This window comes from Fopius arisanus, unplaced genomic scaffold (genome assembly GCF_000806365.1).
Source record: "Fopius arisanus strain USDA-PBARC FA_bdor unplaced genomic scaffold, ASM80636v1 scaffold00016, whole genome shotgun sequence".
In the NCBI taxonomy this organism is placed as follows: Eukaryota; Metazoa; Arthropoda; class Insecta; order Hymenoptera; family Braconidae; genus Fopius; species Fopius arisanus.
In genome coordinates, this window is record NW_011887755.1 from 103,747 (window position 1) to 130,010 (window position 26,264).

The 26,264-nt window shown below is 38.5% G+C and overlaps 1 protein-coding gene across 1 annotated transcript; it reads right to left on the reverse strand.

The window, feature by feature from the left end:
* Positions 1 to 405: 405 nt before the first annotated feature.
* cic (Putative transcription factor capicua) lies at positions 406 to 24,884 on the reverse strand. The gene is made up of 15 exons (XM_011300005.1): positions 24,480 to 24,884; positions 22,180 to 23,154; positions 11,096 to 11,384; positions 9,860 to 10,873; positions 8,601 to 9,764; positions 8,044 to 8,504; positions 7,515 to 7,791; positions 7,164 to 7,244; positions 6,262 to 6,545; positions 5,506 to 5,916; positions 5,054 to 5,360; positions 4,606 to 4,901; positions 4,029 to 4,254; positions 2,553 to 3,935; positions 406 to 2,377 (listed from the first exon to the last, which is right to left on the reverse strand). The coding sequence occupies exons 4-15, from the start codon at positions 10,851 to 10,853 to the stop codon at positions 2,307 to 2,309; spliced, it is 5,955 nt and encodes a 1,984-aa protein (XP_011298307.1). The 5' UTR covers positions 10,854 to 10,873; positions 11,096 to 11,384; positions 22,180 to 23,154; positions 24,480 to 24,884; the 3' UTR covers positions 406 to 2,306.
* Between the last annotated feature and the right edge of the window lie 1,380 nt (positions 24,885 to 26,264).

Genomic DNA, 26,264 nt, shown 5'->3' on the forward strand with positions numbered 1-26,264 from the left:
TTCTCTCGCTCTTTCTCCATCATTTAGAAACTTGAAAGGAGGAAAAAATATTCGTGCCCTAGCTTGAGATACTTGAAAATTTACTTCGACTAATTTTAATATATAATCTACAATACAGCCAAATTCAACAAATTTCTGCCAAGGTGCAATGCAGTTCATTTTCTTTCAAATAGACTTGCAAGATAAATCTACAACCATAAAAAGGAAGGAGAGAAAATTTAACGACAACTTTAATATTGTAAAATAACATTTTCCATTAAAACGAATTGAAAATCCCTTTGAAATGCATGATGTTTCAAGCATTCTATTAACAATTAAAGAAAAAATTGCTTTATATGAAACATAATTGTTGGGCAGACATTGAGGTAAACAGATTTTTACATTTTACCGGCAACAATATTTGTGTTAAAAATACTAAACTTATTAAAAATGTCTATTGTAAATTTCATTTATGTAAAACAGATTGTTTTTCAAACATATATAAATTTCCAAAAAAAAAAAATGCCCTGCTTATTGATAAAACAGGAGAGCTTAAAATTCAATAAGAAAATTTGTTTTCCCTTCATAAATTCATAAATTAACGAACAAATCTGTATAAAATTCGTTGTCATGGCCAAAAAGAAGGAAATTGGGCAGAGGGGTAGACCTAAAATTGCAATTGAGCAATATAAAACTTCTTATACCTAAGTTGGCCAAATGAGAAGAAGAAATTAATAATAGTAAGAGAGCCATTAAATAACCGTGAGATGCATTGATCCTTGGCAGAGATCTAAAAACAGTCGATAAGTACTTTCGGAAATATCGGAAACATTTTACATTTCACCTACATATTATTGGGTATTTTTTTTCCTTTTTTTTTTGTTTTTACCAAAACTGGTAATTACTAACAAAAAATAATCGCATGCGTTCCCTCTCTTTTCATGTAGTTTTTTTAAACGCACGATGGCACTTCTTATGTACTTTTACAAATTTTTCCATTTTATCTATACGTCTTGTAATACAGGGGATATTCTATGCATCAAAAAAGTACCTCGAACCTTCAAAAAACTCTACTGAGGCTTGAAACATCACTATAATTCATATAAAAAAAATGTTTTCTCTCTCCTTTTACCGGATAACAGGGAGTTATTTATACTACGCATTTTTCCATCGTGATTTTACGTCGTAAGTTGGCGACATTTTTAACTGACAAATTGTTCGAAAATTGGAAAAAAATGCAGCCCCTGTTATCTCCTCAATTATTTAAAGTAATTACTCTCTTATTGCTTCACCAGTTATTTGCAAGAAAAAAAAACAACTATGTCTATGGTATTTTTTTGCGATTATTCCCTTCAACGTAGATGTTCTGTGCAATATTCTCCTTAGTATATGTCACTTATATAGTATATATATATTTAGAGCATAACTCAAGTATATAAACTCTGATATTTCCCTCTATATTCATCTTTTCCTCATTAATTAATTTTATATTCTCTGAATGATTATGCACTTGTGCATCCTTATTCGCAGGCGACAATCCAACCATTATACTGATTTTCATTATTTTTAGCACATTTTTTTAACAATATGTAACAATAGCATAGGTCTTCTATGTAAATTGTCCCCGAGCGAGTTAATCTACGGATATCAGTTCGTAAGCCAAAACTTCATTGGAAAAAGAATATTAGTTAATTTTCACAGATGAATTTCATGTAATTTACATGGAACAATCATTTTACTTTCCCCTCTTTACCTGATTATGAAAAAATATATTCTGAAATATAAACATTAATTACTTTCACTTATGTAAGTGAGTATTTCTTCGTAAAGCTGAATTGGTTTTCCAAAGCCTTGGAATATAGTTCCCTCGATTTGTTCAACGTGTACTTTAGAACACAATTTTGTTGAACACATTCTTTTTACATTCTCCTAACCGTTTTTTTTTCATATATGCCGAAAAGTATCAAACACCGATTATAACCGTATGTATAGATAATAATTAATCGTTTAACTGATGACCGTATATTAACACGCCTTTGAATATTCTTCCCCAACTTGTTATTGCCTACATATTCCTATGTTATTCCAATTACTTCACGTTATTCTTTACATATTCAAATTGCACTGACATTCCATCGATTATATTAGAAGAAATAAAACTTATTCTCCGGGAAAAAAATGTACATTAAACGTAATTAATGTTCGATTATCCTCAGCTTGATAAATTCATTCTATATCGAATTAACACTGTTTTTTAATCAAAGGATTATGATGTACTCTTGTTGTGGAGCAAGGGGATTCGATGTATCACAGTTGGCACATGGGCGCTAGCTGCCACTACTGCTCACAGGCAGTGACAGTGGAGCTCCCATTGACGTTGTAGGAGCCGTCAAAGGTCCTGAAATTATTCAAAATTCTTCACCCACTCTCTCAATCCCATCCTAATCCCATCCCAATCCCATCCCAATCCCATCCCAATCCCATCTCTCAATCTCATCCCAACACTATCTTCCGATGGATTATTCTCATTATTAAAAAACCATGTCAACGTTAAAATACGTAATTACACTCACCAGTAACATTCGGTGATGGCTCCGCCATAAGCAAGGGACTAACTAAATTGCTTGCACTCATTGGCGTAGCACAATTGGCCTTCAATTTTTGTCGTACTTCTCTGATTTTCAATTGTAAACTCATTTTATTTGGAAAAATGTCCGAGTGTTTAGCTTGAAACGATGAAGTGGCCTGTGTCGATGGAAAATATCCATGATCCTGGAATAATTGCATAACTAATTGTCTACGCTGCTCGAGAACCTTTCGAGGTCCTCGCTCATTATCATTTCTCCCTACTCCTACTCCGCTGCCACCACCACCCGGAGTCTTTGGTGTTCTGGGCGAACTAGCTTCATCACCACCAATATCAGCATTTATTTTGAATGCATCGACGTTGAAGTCTGGACCAAAGAATGTGTTTCCCGTCAATTTAACACTGGCTGACGATTTCGGCGTTGCAGAAACGTCACAGTCTCCATCTTCCTCATTAAGTGTAGATCTGTGAAGTCCTTGAGTACTTTTCTTTTTATACCCCTGAAGAGATGATGGAAGATTGGGGGGATGAAGTCCAGCTGTGCCTGGAGTATGAACCGACGAGCCCACTGGTGTATTCATACTTATTGCACTTGGGCTCTGTATATCCTCTGGTTTAAACTCAGGTAATGATGAAAATTTCTCTTCAAAATTAACTTGTTCAAGTACCCTGTCCATTCCATCTTCAACATTCTTTTTGAAAAACGATCCTTTCTTAGCCATTGGTGATGGCATTGCTTGAGCATCACCAACTTTAATTTGTTGCTGTTGCTGTAATTGTTGTTGGAATGGTTGCTGTTGCTGCTGTTGTTGTTGTGGCTGTTGTTCCACAATCGGTTGATTTGTTGATCCTCGAGTATCAAAGTGCTGAGAATTCGGTTGGTCTCCTGGATTGGATGTAGGAGGATATGCCAGTGATTGTCTTCTTTGGAGAGGTGCACGTCCAAGTTGAGCGGGGGTCGGTGCCAGCATAAACGGCCCCTTATTCTGGCCGATATCATTATTCCTCGGCTGAGAGTCTTCAGCCACAAAACTCGTAGAGTGATCACTATTCTGATTGGTACCGTGCGGCGTATGGGGCGTATGAGGAGTATGCGGAGTCGAGGGTTGCCTCACTTTATCTATCGTTGTGGGTAAAAGAACTCCTTCTTTACGCTCTTGCTCATAAAAATGAACATGATTCGTGGTGACAAGATTGTCTTTTTTCTCTGATTCAGCGAGTCTAGCGATAGAATGTCCAATTCCTCGATAACTTGGGGTGCTTGAAGAAGACGTTGCTACAGGATACGATTTCGTAACAATAACACTTGGAGTATCAACTTTGTTGCCAGCAACGAAGTTCTGTATGGTTATATTACGATTCCCAGTCTCTGCAATGCAAAAATATATACCATTACCACCTACATCCGCATCGTTAAAAATCAAATTATAAACGATGAAGATTCTCTTCAAGTGTAACTTACCAGAAATCGGTATGTGAAATCCTGGTATAAACATCCTCTGTTGTTGCGTATTTGTTCCAAGATACTGTGAGCCCTGCTGTTGTTTAGAAACAGCCACCAAATCATTATTGAGCAATGTAAGAGTGATCGGAGGTTGAAAAGGAACGGCTGATGATTGGGTACGATGGACAGTTGAAGACTGCATTGGCTGCTGCTTCAACAGTGCCATCATTGGCTTCGTTCCAATCTGTTAGAGATATTACAAATTTTTTTCTCTTCCCTTTTTTTTCGTTGGTATGCTAATTACGACTATAAGTTTATGGTGAAATGATGAAACGTACTCGATGACGTTGGATGTGTAGTTTTTAATTTTTTATGAAGTCAGTGGCCAACTCAGTATAAACAACATTTGTACAATAGATTTGTTTACGCTTCATCACTCACTCTTCGCATGCATATATACATGTCTCGGAACATGTAAATTAATTTCCGCAAGTACTAAATGCTCGTGGCATGCATTTTGGCAAATGAATGGATAAAACAAATGGATGAATTATAATGTAGGGTGGAAATAGGTGAAATTATTGAATTTACTCACCGAATGCAAGACAGATGCAGCTGTAAATTTGGGCACACTCCTTCCATTTTCAGTGTGTATATTAGCAACAAGATTATTAACACAGTACTGGGTACTGTACTGTTGATCTCCCTTGACTGGTTCTGGTTTAACAACTTTGGGTGATATTGGCATAGTGATGAATGCCCCTCCTTTCGGTTGAAATCCGGAAACTCCAGTGGGATTGACGGGACTGTGATAAGGATAAGTTGAGAGCACCGATACAGTGCCACCTTTGTCAATAGACGCATGATGATAGCTCGTCGTTGTTTCGATACCTGTCGACGGGAGCGATGCTGTAGACATACAGTGGATAATTTTTCTTTACATGCAGAAATAAAAATGAAAAAAAGCTCAAAAAATTCCAACGCTCAATGATGGAACATCTGTTACAGATTAATTCTCATAATATTGTGATTGACATTTGTACCTTTTATTGGCTTGGGCCGACAGGTAACCTCGGATTTAACTCCCTGAGATTTTCCACTGCTGACAGGTGAAAATCTCCTTCCAAAATTTTTTTCATCTCCCTCTTTATCCTGTCCATCATTATCACTGTCTGCTGGTTTATCTTTCACTTTTGACTCGCTCTCTGGCTGCGGATCCTCACATATCACCATTTGTTGTTCGTCATCAGAGGCATTACCGTCATCTTCCTGTTTAACGGATGACGACTCAGTGGTATCCATTGGTTGAGGCTCCAGAAGTCGATGAGATGAATGCGGTTGACTCACAGTCTATAAAATGGAAATGAGTATTGTTACCGGTTCTAATGCATCGGTTCTCTATTCATTCCATTATTTATGGAATAAATGGATTTAAGAGTGAGCCTGGAACTAGGAACATATGGAAGCGTGAATTGAAAAAAATAGATGATTATACCTCAGTACTTGGGATATCACTGTAGATTGCTGTTACTGGTATATAAATTTCATCAGATGTACGAGGCGTTAGCAGAATGTCCTCACTGGGTGGTCCCATATCCGTCTCTTCTCCCGTACTATTTAGTTTTCCTCTTGGCTCATTGCCTTTGAAACTCGTTGTCGATGATTTCCTCCTGTCTTTACTGCACCACTTCCAGTCTGGATGTGCTTTAAAATGCGCCTCTTTCACTTCAGACGCTAAATCATGATATTTCTGTTTCTCCTCAGCACCCAATGCATACCACCATTCACCGAGAATCTTTGACACTGTACGATTGTCCTGATTTGGATGTCTCTGGTGTACAACTGCTCGATGACGTTTTGAAAATATCATAAAAGCGTTCATTGGTCGACGAATACGGTCCTTTGTCTGTAAAACAGGCGGTTTCTTTTCAGCTTGCTGCGTGGTGGCAAATAACAGTAAATAATTAAACAGGAACTAATTGATTATCAAAGACAAAAGAATGTCGGTCAAAAATTGAATCAAGCACCAAGTTTCCAAATATAATCTTCAACAAATTTCTTTACGAATTAAAAGTTAATTGCATTATAAAGAAAAAATGTCAAAAAAAAACTTAACACTCAAATTATAATAACATTCCTGTATAATTCATTGCCGATTTATCTAGATCATTTTTTAAATGGATTTCTATGAATAGCTCGCCTCCGAAGCTATTAACAGAATTATTTGTAATTAATTGTGATGAATAAATACCTTTAGTGGACTCTGTGGATCTTTGGTGTGCAATGAGCTGAGTGATTGACTTCGACGTTTATTTGAATTAGCCTCGACCTCAGCAGGTGTAGTTGGTTCAGTCTCGAAAACATCATCATCTTCCTCGTCAGCTGGTGTAATGGGATCCGGGCCAGGGCCAATTGGCTCATCTCCGGGATTCCCAATGCTCAGTGGTATCGGGGGTGCACTCAATGGTGGACTCAGTGCTGATGGTGGTGGACTCACTTCTGGTTGATCTAGTACTGTCGTCTGCCAGGAAAAAGCTGCAATGAAATTAATTTTTTGTGTTAGTTACGATGAATGTGGTTAGTAGCGTGTGGCAATGGAAGAGGAGAAGGACAAAAAAAAATTGAAGAACCATTTGGTTGTATTCTCTTCTAGTCATTAAGGAGATGAGCATTGGAAGAAGAGAAGAGAAGAAAAAAATTTTCTTCATTCCTGGAGAATATAATGGTGTTAGTGTATTGTTAGTAGGAATATTTTTTGTTATCAGTGAGGATGAAAAGTATGAAAATGAATTCTGAATCTGTTTGTATTTGCAAATTTCCCATTATAAATTTGCCATTCAGTTCATTTACAGAATTGAGGAATTATGAGGAAAAAAGGTGAGAAGTGAATAAAGATTGGTCGTCATAATCCTATGAATGTTCAATCATATCTACAGATAAGTAACTAAATGAAGACAAACGAAGATGAAAGGGGTCAAGCGAGGATGTCAACTGGAAGACTGGTGCACATGGTATGACCAGGGGAATTTACATGGAAGAGTGTCTTGGAAAAGATCATGAATGCATTTATATCCGTATACCACCAGCATAACAAAGCCTGCAACAAGCACCAGTATGGATATTCTCAATTTCTATTATACATCGGATTCAAACCTTTCTTCCAGTTGCGCATTGAATTGTTGAGCAATTGCGGGGGATGGGGCTGGTATAGAGGTGAAACATCGTGGCAGCCATCTGTGAAACCCTTACCATTTAGTCATAAAAACTTAATGAAAAAAAAGCGATGCTATCATTATGCGATAAGTCGACCAAATAATTCAATTCGATTTCAGCAACATAGTTTTCAATACAGGAGAATTATTAAATAAATGGTTAGCTAGCATGTCTAGCTGAGAGTACGGAATACAATTTTAACGTAAAATCAGTTTTATAAAACACGTGAAATCTATCTAATCACATAAATGATGTATCTAATAAATCACTAAAATAAGAAAATATACTCACAAACAACTCCATTGGGTTTGCCATTGCCATCCTCCCTCAATGGTAATGTCTTTGGTACTTGAGACAAATGGCTCGGCTGAACGATCACATGCTGGAAGACACTCGTAGGTGTTAAGGTGTTTGTTACTGCCGTTGCAGTAGACATTACGGCGCTTGTAGAGAGTGGGTGGTGTTGTTGTTGTTGCTGTTTTTGCAGTTGGTGTTGCTGTTGTGGTTGTTGCAATGAGGTTCTCTGGAGCCCCGAATGAGATGATATGTGAAGCCCCATGTTTGCAGACTAAAAATAAGAAAATACAAAAAAATCAAATGACAATTGTCGGGAATAATATTCATTAATGATTTTCAGAAAATCGAGAATTGATTTCATTGAGAGTATTGCAACATGAATTCAATGAAAAATATAGGTGCGAAAAAGTGATAAGTTCTATAAGATTAAAAGAGACACGAGTGAAGAATTGAGTAATATGAAAGTGAGGCAATGGATTAAAAAACAAAGCCTCGATTCATTTGATTGCACGAGTTGTCTCACCTGTGGTATTATCGCCATTTTTTCCACATGCCCAACAGCAACGCTAGACTGCACCTGTGATTGGCATGCACTTCCTGCAAGCGTTTGCATTTGTCCTAGATGATTCAACATGCCCTGTCTGTATTTATCCTCTTGACTGTCGACATGCCCAGATGATGGCACGTCAATGCCATTTTTTATCACTAAATATTTTTTATCGTGTTGAGGCACCTGAGACATCTGAGTGAGTTGCTGTGACTGTTGCTGAATCTGCGTTTGCATAACATAAATCGGTTGACCCTGAGGCTGTGCATAGTCAACGGGCAGTTCCTGAGTTTTGAGGCTCAAATTTTGAGGAGGCGGAGCAGCTAAAGGGACATGAGGTGAATGGGGTGGCTTCAATAGTTGCTGATTTTGTTCAGGTATATCGGTATGAGTGGCAAAACCATTGTTTGAGGTAAGTGCATGCTGGAGAATGATGCCCTGTTGCTGCTGCTGTTGGTGTTGTTGTTGTTGTTGCTGCTGCTGTTGCTGTTGCTGTTGCTGCTGTTGTTGTTGTTGTTGTTGTTGCTGCTGCTGCTGTTGTTGTTGTTGTTGTTGTTGCTGCTGCTGCTGTTGTTGTTGTTGTTGTTGTTGTTGCTGCTGCTGCTGAGCCATGGATGTTACAACAGAAGGATGTCGTGGCGGTGGGCTCTGTTCAGACCACGATAGTGTTAAATTCTGAGTTGGCATGCTCCTTCCAACTGGGGATATACGTATAACACTTGTTCCAATGCTGGCTGGTGCCGGTACAGTTGGTGCTGGTCTACTCGGTCTGACCATGCGATTTGGTTCGGGCTTAATAACTTGTTGATATTGCACAGTAAAATGTGATTGAGTTGGTGAGTGTTTCCACTTAGTACCTGGGGATATAAGGGAGGCTGCGTGGTGGGCTGCTGGAGTGGATATTGGCATGAAAACATTATTCTGATTTAATCCGAGGGGTGGTACTGGAGATTGACTGATGCAGGGAGAAATAGATGAATGGGCAGTTGGTGAGGAGTAGGCTGGTGTTGCTGAGCGTGAGCTACCCAGAGATACAAGCATATTAGCGGCTTCTGTTTCTTCCTGATCGAATCGGCCTGTCATACGTCGATCACCGTAATTTGGTGAGGTATCTGAATCACGAGATGTCTCTTCACCGCCACCGTGAGATGTACTCGTTGGGCCCCGTAACTCTGAACCCTTGAGTGACAGATGACGGGAGCAATAGCCACGTCTCTGACTCTCCTTGGAACAGCCCTTTTTACTGCACAATCTTCGCCATTGTTTTCCATTGAATTTTTTCCTAATTCCATTGGGCGTTACCACTACATCACCCTTTTTGTATTTGTGTGGCGTCGCCGCCTGAGATCTGGGTGTGGCCGCCTGTGAACGTGGAGTTATACTACGTTGTTCCATCAAGCTACTGTTGCTTCCCCGGCTCTGTATACTACTGCGTTTACTGCTCCCTGCATCGGATGGAAATGTTATGTCTTCCCTATCAAGATCGTCGTCACTCTCGAGATCGTCATAAGGTCGATTTCCATTGCTCAGGGTTGTGTTAGCAGAGTGCCCGGGTGTACCAACTGTCATAAGGGGACTCGTACCAGTCGTACGATAATAACCACCAGAATCATTGTGGGAGGACAAATGGGGCGGATGGTGAAGTGGATGAATGGAACCAACTACTGATGCTTCAACCGAATTTCTGAATGCATGATCTAAAAAATTACAAAAACCACAATATTATGTTACACAAAATGTTATAAATTAACAAGGAAATTATGAAAGCAATGAAAATCAGCAATGAGCTCACCAATAGCAGGATCAATTCTCATAGACTCGGATTCTCCAAATCCCTCCTCGAGTTCATCCCACCAGGGTGGCCTGAACAGTCTCAAATCTGCTCTTTTCACGACAAAACTCTCACTCTGCTCCTCATCACGTTGAAATTTAACAACAAAACGATGAGGTCCAGTCAATATGTTGCACACACTCCCCTTAACAAATACATTAGTCATAGTATCTAAACCACTATTTGTTGGACACCGAATGCACACTGTCGCATCCAATTTAACTTGACCGATGGAAGGGCTAGCATCAGCAATAATATCGGATTTACCAGCACCAAGTACATCGTTATATCTCACTAATTTACCTTCACCATCAAATTCAATGTAAACATCACCATGAACAGCGTTTCGAATAACACCAGGATAATAACGCGTGTCTCTTAAAGCTAATACGCGGTGGTTCTGCCACTCGCTGAGATCAATCGTAATTGTTGAAGGTCTTGGACGTTGACGTGGTGGCTCATCACGCAATGAATAGTCAACTGCTGTGCTTTGAGGTGGTGGCTGAACAACAACACTCTGGACAACTGAGTAACACTCTGTTACCATTGGTTTAATTTGCTGATGATTTGGTGAGTGATGTGGCGAGTGTTGTTGTTGCTGCTGCTGCTGCTGCTGCTGTGTCATTGCCAATGGTGGATGTAAATGATGGCTTCCAGACGTCGACTGTACTTGTGGCAATGTTTGATGTAAATTTATCATAGTTCCAAAGTTACTGACGATGTTCCTCGGTTTCTCCATGTCCTCCAATTCGGACGGATCGAATTTTCTCTTCTTTGGAATTTTCTTGGCGTTCATCGTTGGATCTGATGGATCACGCTGGGGCGGTGGCGGGGGTGGCTGTGGCTGATCTGTTTTCTCATCCATTGTTGCACCACCACCACCGCCAACACTTACGTACTGAACTCCGCCAAGGTCATCACGTTTTTCATGCATCTCGGGATGTGCCGTCAGCATCTTTGCCACCTCACGCTGCTCTGCAAACAAAATTCCAAATATTTATTACTATTTACTATTTCCAGACAAACTTAGTTTTGTTAGGAATACATTCTATTCTGAAAATTGAAAATATCAACTATAATGATATCAAATATTTAAAAGATAAAAGAATAATTACTCGTGATTGGAAAAATCTACGAAGAAAAATTGGGAAAATATTATTGATAAGACACTTGATTAATAAATTTGATAGCACTTACAGTCCATACAGTCGCGAGGAGGCTGGAGACCGGTATTCGGCGATTTGATGGTGGTTTGGCAACGACTAGGTGCATACCTCAGCACCCGGCTGTCGGGAACGGGATGCGTAGAATCGGGACTCTTACTTCTCAGATTAATTTCAAATGTATCAACGACAATACCCTTGGCAACTCCCAGCTCCAAGTCTTCTCGCCAGTTCCAGCTGCCAAGCATCCTCCTCCAACGTTTCTACACGCGGTCCAACGACCACTGGACTCTTCTATTTACTCCACTTTCTGATGGATAACTCTGTTAACAAACACGTACATCGTAAGAAAATACTCAGTAAAACATTCAGATTGATTCTACCAATAGGTCAGTGGTATGAATTACGAATATGAATTTTATTCTGTGACAACGTGTTTTGCGCTATTTAAAATAGCGTCAATATCAGAAAAGACTGTAGACAATAGGAGAAGTAGAAGAGATAGAATTTAGAAGGGCCAAAACTCACACCAACCGAATAATTTAAATAGCCAAAGAAAGAAGATATTTTATTCCTTCCCCTTGTAGGTATTATCTCCCCCACAAATATAGCTTGACCTTCCGAGGTCTTGAAAATACTATCAGTGATCAAAAACTGTCCCCTGATCAGAAAACTCGTCTTTCACTTTATCATTGTTACCGGTATATCAATGACCGGTTCAATTAGTCTGCATTAAACACACGTACACTCACACAATGTTAAAAATCCCACTGATAATTTTTCATTTCAGCGTAAAACATTATCTCGAAAAAATAACAAGCTCAGGGGCTGTTAGTATAGAAAAAAAATTGTTGCAAAATAAATCTTGCTATCTTCTCCGTTTTTTTTATTACTATTCTTTCCGTTTAGGGCCCTATTCACAGGTAAGAAAGGATAATTGAAAGATTATTTGGATTGAGTTTGAAAGGTGAGAGTGAGTGATTGAAAGTGTATGGAAATGGTGAAGGAAGTGTGAAGAAAGTTTGAAGGAAATGTGAAGGAAGGTGTTCGATAATAAGTATGGATGATCTAGATGGCAGATATGGCAGATATGGTAGACAGATAGATTTTCAATGCTACGATCCCGGATTATGTGCCGTGGCTTGAGCCAGGATGTAGCCACGGGCGGAGAACGAATAACGAAGAAGTGCCACATTCACGCCGGTGGAGTACTTTGAAAAAAAAAAGTGAAACAATGAGCTAGCATCCCATGCGTTGTTGACACACATGCACGTATTTATATCCACTTTACACGAGCTCCACAATAGAATCAAATAAGAACAAATGAGGAATACTACGAGGGCCAAACTGAACTCAGGGTAAAATACAAGACAGAACGGGTAAAAAAATTCTGAACAATTATCAAACGCACACCGGTTGAGAGGCAACGAGCACGTGTTTTTTTTCTCTCTTCGAATGTACTTAAGATTTTTGCCTATATTTCAAATGACAAATCCAAAATAATAGTCTCTTTCCACACTGCAATCCATAGTGTAGTTATTACACATTTTTTTAGTAACTTATTGATGGTAGGGATTGCTTACTGTAACTCGCGTTGAGTCTAACTTGGTTTTTAATTGAGTTCGGAGGAGATAAAGGTTCCAGGACGAATAGTGAGCTGACACTGACGGCAACTGAGGAGACATTGGTTCCTCGTGGCGCAGGGGACAGAAGAGGCTCAAGAGGCTGGAGAGGCTCAGGGGGCAGGAAAACACAACACTGAAGTGAGAAAGAAAATAAATGAGGATGAGAGAGGGAAGCACCTTCGGGCAAACGAGCAACCTCCACTCGAATCAACCAACAAACCTCAGTCTCGTCTCTTTCACTCTGACTCAGCTCACCCACCAACCGCCTCAGCTATATATTCTGACGCTTCCATTCTCTCCCTCTCACATCTCATTCACTCACACTATTCTCCTCCTCTTTCCCCCCCATTGTGCCACATTTTTTCCATCTTCTTTCTCCTTCACGTCTACTGGGACGAAAAGCCCAGGTATATAGAACGTACTATGGGACTGGAACATGATGAAGATAGGGAGAGTAAAGAATTCAAAGTGGAAATTTTTTCTACTCTTTCTCCTTTCTCATTTGAATTATTTTTTGTTTATTATTATTATTTATAAAAATGAGAGAGCAAAATGATGAATAAGGACTCTTTGGAATTCCATGTATTCGTTTTGGAGTTGAACAGCAATTTTTATGGGATGTTTATCTCTGTTTTTCGAGTATTTCCCTGTCCTTTTTTTTTCTATCGCAGATTTATTTCTGGTTTGTGGTCTCCTGGCGGTTGGGGAATTTATTCGTACATTACTCGAAAATGTCTACCCAGCATAATTATAACAGTCGATATATTGAATTGCTGTATTTATTTTATATATTTTACAAATGGCCTGGCTGTCTGCCGGCAAACGTACAATTATGGGATGGACTGTCATTACACTTCTTCTTGCTTATTAATTAAGAGATGTTGGTAATCAACAATAAATTGATGTTAAACAATTTGCGCACTTTAATCACCCTATTTCGAATTCATTTCTAAGTTGATTATAGAGCCTATGAAGAGTTTGAGTTAAAGGGTTGTTGATAAAGAAAAAAAAGTGTTAAAACGCAGGTGTTGGGAGATGGAAAGCGATTTCGCTGAATAAAAGAGGTATAAATAGGGTAGTGGGGGACGAAAGTTTATCTCTTTTTTTCTCTCTCCCTTCAGTGGACACAATAACGAGTGTGGATATCAGAGAGACCCATCGTTCTCTCGAGCTGAAAATTTTACCTGCGAGCGCTATCGAAAATTCATTTGAACTCCCTATTCTGAGACCAAAAAACAGAAAAAACAATAACATTTAATCTCATTGTACTTGACATATAGGAAATTGAATAAACCTGGAATGTGCAGTATTTTAAACGTGTTTTCTCCAATTTTGAGTGCAAGAATCCGTGGGAGCGCATCGAGCTGTCACCTCCGCGCCCAAAAATATTTGAATTTTCATGAATGAAAAATTTCTACTATCCAATACACGAGTTTTATTGAAGAGTAATTTATTGGTGAATAGCAACGAATTGGAGGTTATTCAGTGGTGAGTGAATGGTGGTAAGTTGGGGAGAAAAATGTTGGAATATCCGGAAGGAGAAGACCATGGAGGAGAAAGGGAGTAAAGGTCACAGGAAAAATGTAGAATAAAGTGAGAAGCAGAGTGATACCTATACAGCCGCACCTGCGACTCTGCTAGCGTTGATTTCACCTTTAAACGGTCCTTAACAACTTGTAACCGATACCTGCGCCAGTACCAAGAGCACCCCAAGGCTTCCATACTAAGATATTCTGTGTGAATAGAGAGGAGACCCCCCCTCGACAAGGAAAAAAGGATAGTTGCGCCAATATTTTATTGCACTTCTGGCTTCAGCCTCAACCGAATATCCAGAGACAGCGAAACAAGGGGACTCTTAACTCTTGGCCTCCACTTGTGGGCGTTTGGGAGTATTCCCAAGAATTCACTTGAAGAAGAGAATTATCTCAAATAGTTCAACTCTCTTCTCTACCTTGAGATAATGTTGGATGTCTCAAAATATTGGATAAACCGATGTCTTATCTCGCAGATGGGAATAAGCAAAATTACTGTTGCAAAAAATTTGAAAAGTCCAAACATTTGAGGTCGGGAAACGAATGGATGAATTTGAGATAACATAGCCGAGCAAAAAACGTCACTAAAGATATCCTGCCATATATACAGATATATATATATTTTAATTTATCCTGGTCACTTCCAAGTACTGAATTGGTATTGAAAACAGTCAACATGAGTTCTCAAGGAAATTTAATGGACTTGCACTGAACAAGTAAATAACATCTATGTAATCAATTTGTAACGTCAGTAGAAGAATGGTATACACTGAAATGTCACAAATTTATTGTTGAACGATTGAAGTGTATTCTCTAACGTGGCCATAAACTAAGAATATGGAAGAATAATAACCATAAAGATTTTTCCCCAAGTATGCATAATACGCAAACAAGGGAGAGGACTAAACCTGGAAGGCTCAGTAACTTGAATCAAAAGGATCACTCCCTCTATTCCCCCCATTGTAAAAATAAAAGATGAAGTGAGGGGTATTACTATGGCACCTCCCCGTCATTTGGACTGCCGTTAAAGGGAATTGATACCCCTGGAGGTACTTGGAGGCTTTGTGCACCTGCGTATTGAAAAGAAATGCCAAGTGAGGTATATTCCTGGGCTATTCCTCTCGGACCTTTACCAACATGTAACCGATACTTGATGCACCTGACTACTCGGGTATTCACTTGAATGCCGGGTTTGTCATCAATAGGAGAAAATGTTTCGCAGACCCAATGGGGGGTAATTTACCGGGGCCCTTGGCCCCACAATGCCACTCTTTTTGAAATGTAATATACACGGGATAAAGTGAGAGGATAATGCTTACGCGACAATTTTCTCCCCACGAAAAACAATAAATCAAAAATATTTATTGTCCTCTTGAAGGAACGTAGCCAGTCTGTAGTTTTAAAATGGCAAGTTCTGTCCGGGGTTCGTTGGCAATTCTTACTCTTGCTGTGGGAAAATGAGATGAAAAGCTCAAGTGGAGGGGCAAGGAGGTTGTGCACCTGCCATCGGGTCATTCCTCCTTTTTTCCCTTGATCTTTTATTTTAGGAGTAGGATTTCCTGAGACAAGGGCTCAGGGAAAAGAGATCCTTTTACTACAGGGCGCTTCGGACGTAATTTGAGAAGCTAAATAGAGACAGACAGTGAGAGATAATCAATGGAGGGCCAAAGGGCGTGATTTTTTTTTCCCGAATACACCTGCTCAAAATTCAATTTTTCCCCGTATTGTTTTTCATTTTACCCCAGGAATTATGCAGTTCAGTCATATTTTCAAATATTTATAAATATCTGAGAACAGTTTTACTGATAAAAAAACTGATTGCTGCCGAGTGAATTTACTTTTGCCAATTTAGTTGGAGGATCTAAATCAATGTGAATATTTCCATTTGAAATGTCTCCATTTTCTTCAATTGATGCCTTCTAGAGGAATCATTGATAGGTGCGTAGCTATATATTTTCTAGTAAAAATTAATTTCCGGAATTATTAATAAAATTGATCGTAGAATAATTGCTCCCCAGACGTCTGGTAGAAACAATGCAACGCCATGACGTACTTCATGCCAAACTATTTTACTGTTCAATAGTTCTGACATGTTAGGTGTCGGTTTCTATTTTTACATTCTTTGCACAATAGAATGGTCGAGATCTTCGACGCGAATCAATGAAAGTGCTCCCTCGGACGGGTGAATCGACGCATGCCCTTTCGTCATGAACAATTTGGGCTTTATTACACTTGAAAAATTTTAAAAAATTCAAAATTATATTCGAATCTATACTCCCCCCTGTCAGAACATCAAGTTAAAATTCCTAGAAATATATTGAACTGATTTATGATAATTACAAAAATGAATCAATAGGGAGGGCTCCACGGAGTCACCTCAGAATTTGTATAAACATAAACATAAACAATAATTTCACAAGAAACCACTGTAGGGTTATTTCTTTGGTGACGAATGTTGTTATGATCTGTGGCTAGTCTCCAGTCTCTTGGAGATATTGATAGAGTTCAGACGGTATTCGTTCTCATGCAATTGTAATAAAGAAATAGTGATTAGAGTTTATTAAGTGTTTTAATTAATTTAACTATCCTATTTCCAATACCCTCAATTGATATATATATTCCTCTGACATTCTCATGTGTCACAGAACAATTCGATTTTACAGAGGACCAATACGAGCGATCGGTTAATACAAATCGGTTTGAGAAATTGTCAGGATGTGTCCGAATCTATGAATAATTTTTTTAAACTTTTTAACTCTCCCTCAGATGATAACAAATCATGGATCAGTATATGGTCTGTATACTGTCTGACTGTTGGACAATGACAGCTCGTAATCGAAACGAATATATTCTGGGCACCACTAATTCATAAAAGAATTGACGTGCAGGAGACGTCAATGTCTACATGACATACTTGTGGAATTGAAGGAAAATGGAGTATGATAATATTTGTGTCCATATAGAAAGGTCAGGAGAAGTGGGTGGAACGGGTGGATTTCGACGGATAAAGGGGTAATATGTAAATAGCAGGAGGAGGAGGTGGTCACCAGGAACCACAAGGTATTAGATTAAAATTTTTTGGAAAAGATTTAGACTATTTTATTACTTAATAATAAAAATTCCCACGGCATTCCGGTTGGTGGGAGAAAAAAAGAGTTTGCAGATTGTTAATCAGACTACCACGATCGAATGAACCAAGAAGAGACGAAATAAAGGAGACAAAACTCACTGATAACGCTATAGTGTACAGAGTCTGAAATATATATATAATCAATGCAACGTTTCGAAGCTCGCTGACTCATTTTTCTCCGTTTTGAAATCTCGGTACGTATATAATACACATGTCTCTCTCTTATCTAAAAACTCTTTCGAACTACCGCAAATCTCGTGACCCGCACCCTTAAACTCCATTGTCTACATAAAAGCAGTGGATACGTGATGATCTCTCGATTGAATAATCAGAATTTTTTTCCGAATTTAAGATGATAAACTAGTATTGTCCGTAGAATACTGCATGTCAATGATTTTAAATAATAATAATACTTTTATTTTTCGATGTATGGCCCAGGACCTTTTACAGATCAATGATTTTAAATATATTTATGATTAATTGAATAATTAATTACCGAGGCCCATATTCATTCGAAAAGTGTGAACACTTTTGGAAAATTACCCTTGACCCAAAATTTTATCGTGAGTTCTGCCATGAATTTAAATGAAATTAAACTAAACAATTAATTTCTTGAATATCCTGGTAATTATCAATTTTTAATCAACAACTGTTTGTCGATTATCTCCATGGGATGCAAGCGCTGCTTATAACAATTTCCATAAAATTATCGTTTTTGGTTTTTTTTGCTTTTTGGTATGCATTTTTTTTGCAATGCTCTGCAATAATTGGATGACAAATAACGATATGGAGTAATAACGATGAAAAGGCCAATAGATTCGTTTGAAGAAGACGTACAGTACATCATATCTGTTGGAAAGGTAGCGACATAAGATTTGAAATAGCTTTTCGAATATTTATACTATCGTCAAACACTGGATTCTACCCGTAAATGTATCACCATTTGCTTTTTTACGAAGCTCTTGACATCCCAAGGTTATAGATGTCATAGATCGTGCCTTCCAGATAAAGATAGGAGAACAAATAAGAGTTGGTGATAAAGACAAACCAGTGATGTCTGATTGATAACCCGAGCTGGTTGAATTAGACTGCGAGGCTCGCTTGTCAAACATCACATAAGTTGACAAATACAAATCTATGAATTTCGCGAATACAAGACTTTAATTGCAACAATTAAATATATGAAATTGAAGAGCTAATAATTGAAAATTTGAAGACAACATGCGAAATTATGCTAGAACCTTTTAACTTCATTATAAAACTTTCATTATCAACTCATAATTTTTTTAAATAAAAATATTTTCGCCATTATTGTCATGATAATTGATGAATGTATCGGTACAAGTTGATTCAGTAAACACGGTAAATATTATGAAATAAACCTGTTATATATTATAATCAGCATAATATAATCAAGCTGAGAAAAAAAAATGAAAGAAAAAATGGGAGGAGGGGATTCAATGTTCCTTGTGGAATTTTGCTCAGCCAATAATCGCTTGGCTGATCTATTTAAGCGATGATGATGAATATTTGCCATTAAATGCTTGTCCAAGATTATCGGATATTGAGTCGAATATTAACCCTTTACTGACAGCATAATATATGCAGCATGTAGAGAGTGTATATTCCCCATGGTGGATTAATCAATATATGCCAATTCTCTCCAGTTCACAGATAGAAATAAATATATACACTATATTTTTTTGTTTCACCTCACATGAATGATACCCGTATTCATATGAAGAGAATAAAAATTGCAAATTAATAACGAAAAAAATGACTTTCAGCCTCAAAATTACGAAAGATAAATTTAAACGCAGGCATAAATGTACGTGTAATGGGTGCTGTAATAAAACTGTAATGTACTGAATGGAATTCATTTGAATTAGTTAGGACTGATTAGTTTCTGCAAGCGATCATTTCAACGGTTTTCTAATTATTGGAAAAAAATATTATCTCTAAAAAATTCAACAAAACCGTTCAGATTTTTTATGGATTAATAGAGTCGCTCTCCCGTGAATATAAACCAATTTCGATTGTTTTTAATTGAATTAATGAATATTGGTATACACTGCACTCGGGTGAATTCCCCAAAAAATTCATTCACAAGTTTTTTTATTTATTTTTTAAAACCAGAGATTTTTTATCACTGAGGTGATTGATTTAGAAATTACTAATTAAAAATTTGCAAATTTGGGGAGTGTATATTTTGGAGTCCAGACTCTGGACGATTTCTTATTGGGGGTAATCGCATTTTTCGGGGGAAGTTTATTGCGTGGCTATTGAAATATTTGGTAATCAATATTGAATGTTTTGCTATCGAAATGGTAAGTAGTAAAAAAAGAGGAAAGAGGAAGAGAAACGCGAAGTTAAGCGATTGAGTGAGTTAGAAGAGGTGGGAGAAGAGGTTGCAGTGTATATCTATATATTTTATTTGTACCTAAAGTTGAGAGAAGGCACGCATACGCCACCAGTGCAACGAGGATATATTTACGCTCGAGAGTACTACGCTCGAGTATGTGCTACCCCTACCACTCTCTAGTAGTAGTACTTTTACTCGACAATTCCATTGATTCGAGACCCGAAAGGAAATTCTCCTCTGGACAAACAATCAAATTGAAGATAACTCGATTGTCATTATTTAAAACAAAATAATAATACGAGTAATTTCATCAAATCTCCTGTTCCATATTTTCCCCATATTTTTCGATTTTATCCTTCTTCCTTTAGTCGACAATTCCCATCTTTGGAGGATAATGTTACTCCGTTATTTCAGAACTTTTATGAATTTTTGTTTAAATTTTAGACGGAACTAAAAAAAATTTTAGAAATATTCTTTTAACTCAGCAGGACTTATTACCCTGGCACTATCAAAACGTAATTTTTTTAGACTGTTCCTTACGAATTCTCGTTTAGGAATTTATATTATATACTTTCCAAATTCGATGACTCAAAAATCAAAATGAGAATATGGGGAATATATGGGAATATATCGTTCTTGCTCTGTGTTCATGGTGTTTTTTCAACGCATGTGGACTCAAAAAACGCATAACGACAGGCGGAGAAATGAAATTAGTAGTATGGAGGAGGGAGTAAAAAGTATGAAATTCAGCGCATATATAGTAAGAATGGTAGTGAGGGTTGGATGGTATAGTAAGCGAACGATGCGGCGCGAAGGTGAGGTGGTGGTAGTGGTACGCCTCCTCGCGGAGTCGTCGATTTCTCACTAACACGATCAATCCATTGTGAGAAAATTCCTTGGCTCCATGGACGTGTAACCACTGTCCATGTTTCCATCTTTTCCATCTCCAAATGAAAACACGTGTAAACCCCTCACCCCTAAGGCCCATCAAGCCCGTTGTTGCCTAAATAACCACAAATCCGTTCTGCCGATAGGAAAACCATTTGATTTGAATTTGAGGTAATAATAATATTGAGCTAGTCCGAACCCATTTAATTGCGTAAAATAACAATTGATGTTTGTATATTTATAAATGTAGAAACTATGTGGCAGGGTAGCAGCGCAGAGTTCACGGAGGAAAGGGGAAAAAGGGAGAGAAGCTATTTAAAAATAAAAGAAAAAAAGAATGCGACTGGCGTATGGTCGTCGTATAAATAGACGACAGAGCCCGTGTATTATAGAGATAGAACGCTTCTTCAATGTGTCTCCTCTTCTCTCTGAAAACCTGGGGGTATCAGGTATAGATACATATACACGCGCGTATGACACGTCCCACCGGGTTCATCCATCTCGCTTCCTCGAACAACGTCACGTCAGAGAGGTGGGGTATTTTGCTCACGGAATGAGATATTCGGTGGACGAGGGAAACGAGGAGAACGTAAGGGACGTGGGGCGAGGAATCGAAAGGAGTGGAATAGAAAGCGCGTGCGAGTGACCCCCGGTGGCACATGACAGACGAAGACAAATGCATTTTTTTTTTTTAATCCATAAAACGAGAATGACAAGTACAGCGCGAGTGAAGATGACAGGACGAGAAAGAAGGATGGAAATACTGGGCTAGCGCATACATGTACAGCTCCAACTTGTTTCACACTCGGATCAACTCAGCCAGTTGGATTTTATAGTGTTGGAGTACATACACATTTACAGAAGGTATATAGAAGAGTTTGGCGCAAGGCGGGATGTACTACAACATATTGTGAACAAGCGTGGCATACAGTGACGCAGGCGCGTAGGTAGTTGGAGCGGTTGGAATTTACAGGAAAGGTTTTGAGAGCCAACGGAGCAGAGACAGGCAACGCCGCATCTCCTCCGTCCCTCGCAACAGAGTCCAACGGCTAGGGTAAATAAACACCGAACATTCAGCCACATGCACTCTCCCAAAGACTCAAACGAGGGAAAAAGAAAATCAGTGATTTTCCACGTATATCACTAATATCATCAATCTAATAATTAAATGATCATTCCAGGGGTGCAAGTCACTTGACATACTTTTCATTCAACCCCACTATTGATGTGATTAATTTTTCTATTAATATTTTTTTAAGGTATCTCCATTTAATTAATTCTTTTACTTCCAGGGATTGCTGAATTTCAATTTCTAGGGAGCGCACACTCGGTGTACTTGTTCTATTCTTCTTCCTTCCATACTCACACTATTACTTCATACACACGTTTTTAAGTGTCTAGTATTTTCAGCGGTTTTACGTGGTTAGTTATTGGTTGGAAGGGGTTGGCGAGAGAGGGGAGAGAGGATCGCGGTGGTACATTCTGTTGGTATTTACCTTTCAGGTTTTTCATGTTAAAAGGGAGTGCAAAGGGTGGAATAGATTGTAGGTGTATTTAACCATACATATCGCTGATATTTACCGTGCGTAAGTCGTGGGCCTCCGATGACTGCGACGACGTTGCACTGAATTATTGGCATGTTTGAAGGAGCGACACTTATTTTATTCCTCGCGCGCACACAACTTCCCGCATTATTATTATCACTCAAATTCAATATTTCGAATATTTATCTGTGGAGTATAGACTGCACACACATGCACATTATTTGCTTTTAATTGCGAACAAAGAGCGAGCAGAACGAGATGAGTTTTTTTTTTTTTGGTTTTTTCTTCTGGATTAGATGTTATCTTTTTTTTAAATATAGTATCTGAGAGATGCGGTACGAGGAAATCTATTCACCTTATTCCACTTACGTGGTCATTTTCACTGGTATTTTCTCGCGTAACTGAGAAAATAACGTACATAGAGCCCTAGTGCACACAAGGGGACTAAAAGGGATGTGGGATAATCACACGAAGGTATGAGAGCTACTGAGAAATAATGAAAGAGATAAAAGGAAGAGAGGAAGGGAGAGAGAGAGAGATATATATATTCATGCGCGCCCGCGCACAATTCACTGACAGGCGACACTCACTATATGGGTACCGGTCGACGACGACGACGACCAAGTGTATTTAGCCTCCACTAGACATTATTTTTTTTCTCTTTCTCATTGATCTTTTTATCACTGTATAAATGATTGTTATTGCGTCACTTTCACGATGAAAATACAGGGATATTGGTGTAATGAGAAGTTATTTAGCGGTGAACAGTGGGCCTCTCCGCAAGGTTTTATTTCCACAACGGAATTGCTAGGTACTTTTTACTTCTGACGAAGATGTGTGTATGGTGCTGCTACTGCTGCTGGCTCGAGCACAGAGCGCCTACGCCAAACTCACCACCAAACCAAACCCAGTCCACTTAGTCCACCCAGTCCACCCAGTCCCAGTGTCAGTCGAGTCTTCGTCGACTGTAGTATCCAGGGACGTATCTTGCATGGGGTACACCCTACCACCGCTGCATTCAAACAAAAATAAATAGGTAGAATTCATCGTTCATCCTGATTTTACCATTTTTTCTATTTCAGCGCAATTTTTTTAGTGTCATATTTCTAATGCTAAGTGTTGAATAACTCAAATTCGCTGGGAGAAATTGAGGCCTAGAGATTTAAAAAAAAAATAAAGACTAAAATTTTTGGAAAAAGTATCATTTTAATATTTTTTGGATAGCCTTTTTGTGCATCATGACTGCCAAGGCGGCTATTATAAAAATTTATCTCTACACCTGAGTTTTGGGAATATTCCAGGAAAACTCATCAGAGAACTCAGGCAACTTATCTCGATTCACCACATGTTTTTGGAGAAATATAACTTTTCATTGAATTGAAAAAAAAATGAATTACCAGTGGATAATTTATTCAACCTAACGAGAATCGTCTCATTGAGAGACGTAAAATCAAGAAAAATACGAATAACGCAATGCAGAGTAACTTCCGAATAGAACTATGAAATCCATAGAAAAAAAATATTGGGGATAAATTATTTGTGATAATTTCATCGATATTCGACCACGTAGAGAAAAGAATATATTAACGAGTAAGGAGAACTTTTTCAGAATAATTCGAGTGTCTGGTTAGTGATTAAATTTTACTACCGGGTCATCAGTTTTTTGGAAGAATCACATGAGGAATGACAGGAAACCTGAATAAGTAGTACACGCCAGTGAAAAATCAGGGTGCCACGTCCGGAGGGGATTCGATTTTTCCATTATCTATTTTTTTTTATCCCATGTTGCATTCCCGCATTTATAACAGCGTACGTCAAATTTCCATGGATTCCTAGAGATAAATGTGAGTCAGACGATCAATTTAAAAAACCATCAGCTGAATCTCCCCAAGAGTAACTACAACCCTGCAGTTATTCATACTGAAAGTAAGTTGAACGAAACTGTACCAAATAGCAGTGCCGTATCACCCGCATAGCGCTGCTGTACTTCTTTGTTATACAATTCCCGCGCAATTCATACGTCAAATCAAAAGTGCCCTCTCCCTCTTTTTATCCGCCTATGCAATTTACAATGAGGAAAAATAAAATGTAAGGATGAGCACCCAAGGTAAAATGAAATGATGAAAAGATCTGTGGGTGGGTAAGTTGAAAAAAAAAAAAAAATCAGGTACCTTGGGTTCCGGGGGGGTGGTTAATAGGGGATTAAATTCTTGAAAGGGCTTCCAGAATGGTGGAGGTAGTGCGGCAATGAATGAGGGTAGGGAGGACCGGGGCTCTCTGATGACGCGCCGTCAGGGCCAGGAGAATAGTACCATTCATGCTTATAGTAACTCGAACCTCGCACTGAAGTACTTGGAGTTCATCAACGTGTGCAGTGCGTCAACCAGAAGAGGGATGAAAGATTGCATTGTTACGTGTACGTCTCCAACTATTGACGAGTTGTCGGCGAAACCTCAACGGTTCTTCACTCCCCCATCCATCAACTTAATATCTATAAAGAATCAACATAAACATGACAAAAATTTGTCAATTGAAAATATGGCAGCAGGATTATCTCTTGAAGAAGTAATTAACTGCAATTAGAATTCTGTTGCCAAGGGCGAAAATGTAAGGAATCGAGGTACCATCAAAATCGCACTGAATTATTCTTACGTGTATAATCGCGGGTAAATAAGAGGTGAGAAGGCGTGAAACGGAGAGTGAGGGATAGACATGAGCTGGCAAGGAAAGGCGGAGTGAGAAAATAGAAGGCTTGCAAACTCACGCGACATATTGGATGGGTGGGAGAAGTAAAAGGAGAAATAAAAAAAGGAAGGGGAGAGGAAACGATGTTGCTGAGGGCGAAATCGCGTCGTCGAAAACTTCCGGGGGAATGTGCCTATTAATGGCGGCGCACTCTCGTGCGCATACTACACGTCTTATTCCTAGTTATTCTATTGACTGAATCATTTCATACCCCTGGGACTCCACCATTCATTTTCTAAAAAACGACAGACCAGAGATGGCGGAATATGAGAAAATGATGTTTCGACAAAAACTAGCTGTCAGTGAACCATGTTTTTTTTTTCATAGTTCACTTTAAGGGAGTAAGTACGAGAGACGTGAGGAATTGAAAAAATTTATGAAATTTTCTAGTTTACGAGAATTTTCTAGAAAATAATGGAGTGTTACTCTAATATAAGGAGAAATCAATTTACAAAAGTTTTCTTTTTTTTTCAGTTAAGGGGAGAATTTGTCTGTTTTACTTTTTCATCTCTCCAATTGGCTTTTTTCACGCATTACTTCATTGCTACACCGTAAAATAGAGATTTTCAGCAATAGCAAAAACTGGAGAACGATCTCTGCTGTGGATTTTATTTTGCCGTGCAAATTCCCGACAACTGGAGATTTTCATTGCAAATTTGAAGTGAATTGGAATTCTGAAGTGAAACAGGACATAAGACTAGAATATTCTCATGCCCGGTAGCACCGAAAAATTTTGAGAAAGGTACACTCACTTACAATTATACGTAAATGTCCTCGGTAGTAGGGGAAGGTGAATTCTATTGAAATCATAGGGAGTAGCGAGACTGTATACACTCAACACTAATGGCAGAATAGATACATTTACACGAATGTACACACGAGCGAAATGAACCACGCGTGCTGCACGCGCCTCCATTTAATATCGTTATGATGATTACTTAGGGGCTGATGGAACAAAATGAAACAAGTAAAAAAATCATAATGGGGCATAATTCTAATAACTTTAGTTCTTTGTTTAAACAAGAAAAAGGAAGATGCAAGTTAAATGACACCGGTTTTTTGTTCATTGCTGAATACCGTTATTGGATGGGGCATTTATTTCAAGACTTTATCATCATTTAATGTGTTTTTTCTCTTGGTGAAATCGAATTAACGTGGAATACCACATCTATGAAGATGAGGAAGAATGATGATAAAGGTACTGAAAAAGGAGTATTCTCATATTTCTGCGGCACTGCACGACTTAAAATGAAATATTTCATCGAGAAACAAAAGGTATTTTATACGTCCAACGAAAGACGGGCATTGCAAAATGGAGATGCAGATGGAGAGGAATCAGAGAAGTCTTATCGCCACGGTGTGTGGGTGAAAATGTGA

Excerpts from the sequence above, each read along its gene's own strand:
- cic (XM_011300005.1), bottom strand. The coding sequence starts at position 10,853 with ATGCTGACGGCACATCCCGAGATGCATGAAAAACGTGATGACCTTGGC. Across the intron at positions 5,361-5,505 it reads GTGATATCCCAAGTACTGAG|ACTGTGAGTCAACCGCATTC; the intron begins GTATAATCATCT and ends TCCATTTTATAG. Across the intron at positions 3,936-4,028 it reads ATTTCACATACCGATTTCTG|AGACTGGGAATCGTAATATA; the intron begins GTAAGTTACACT and ends TTTGCATTGCAG.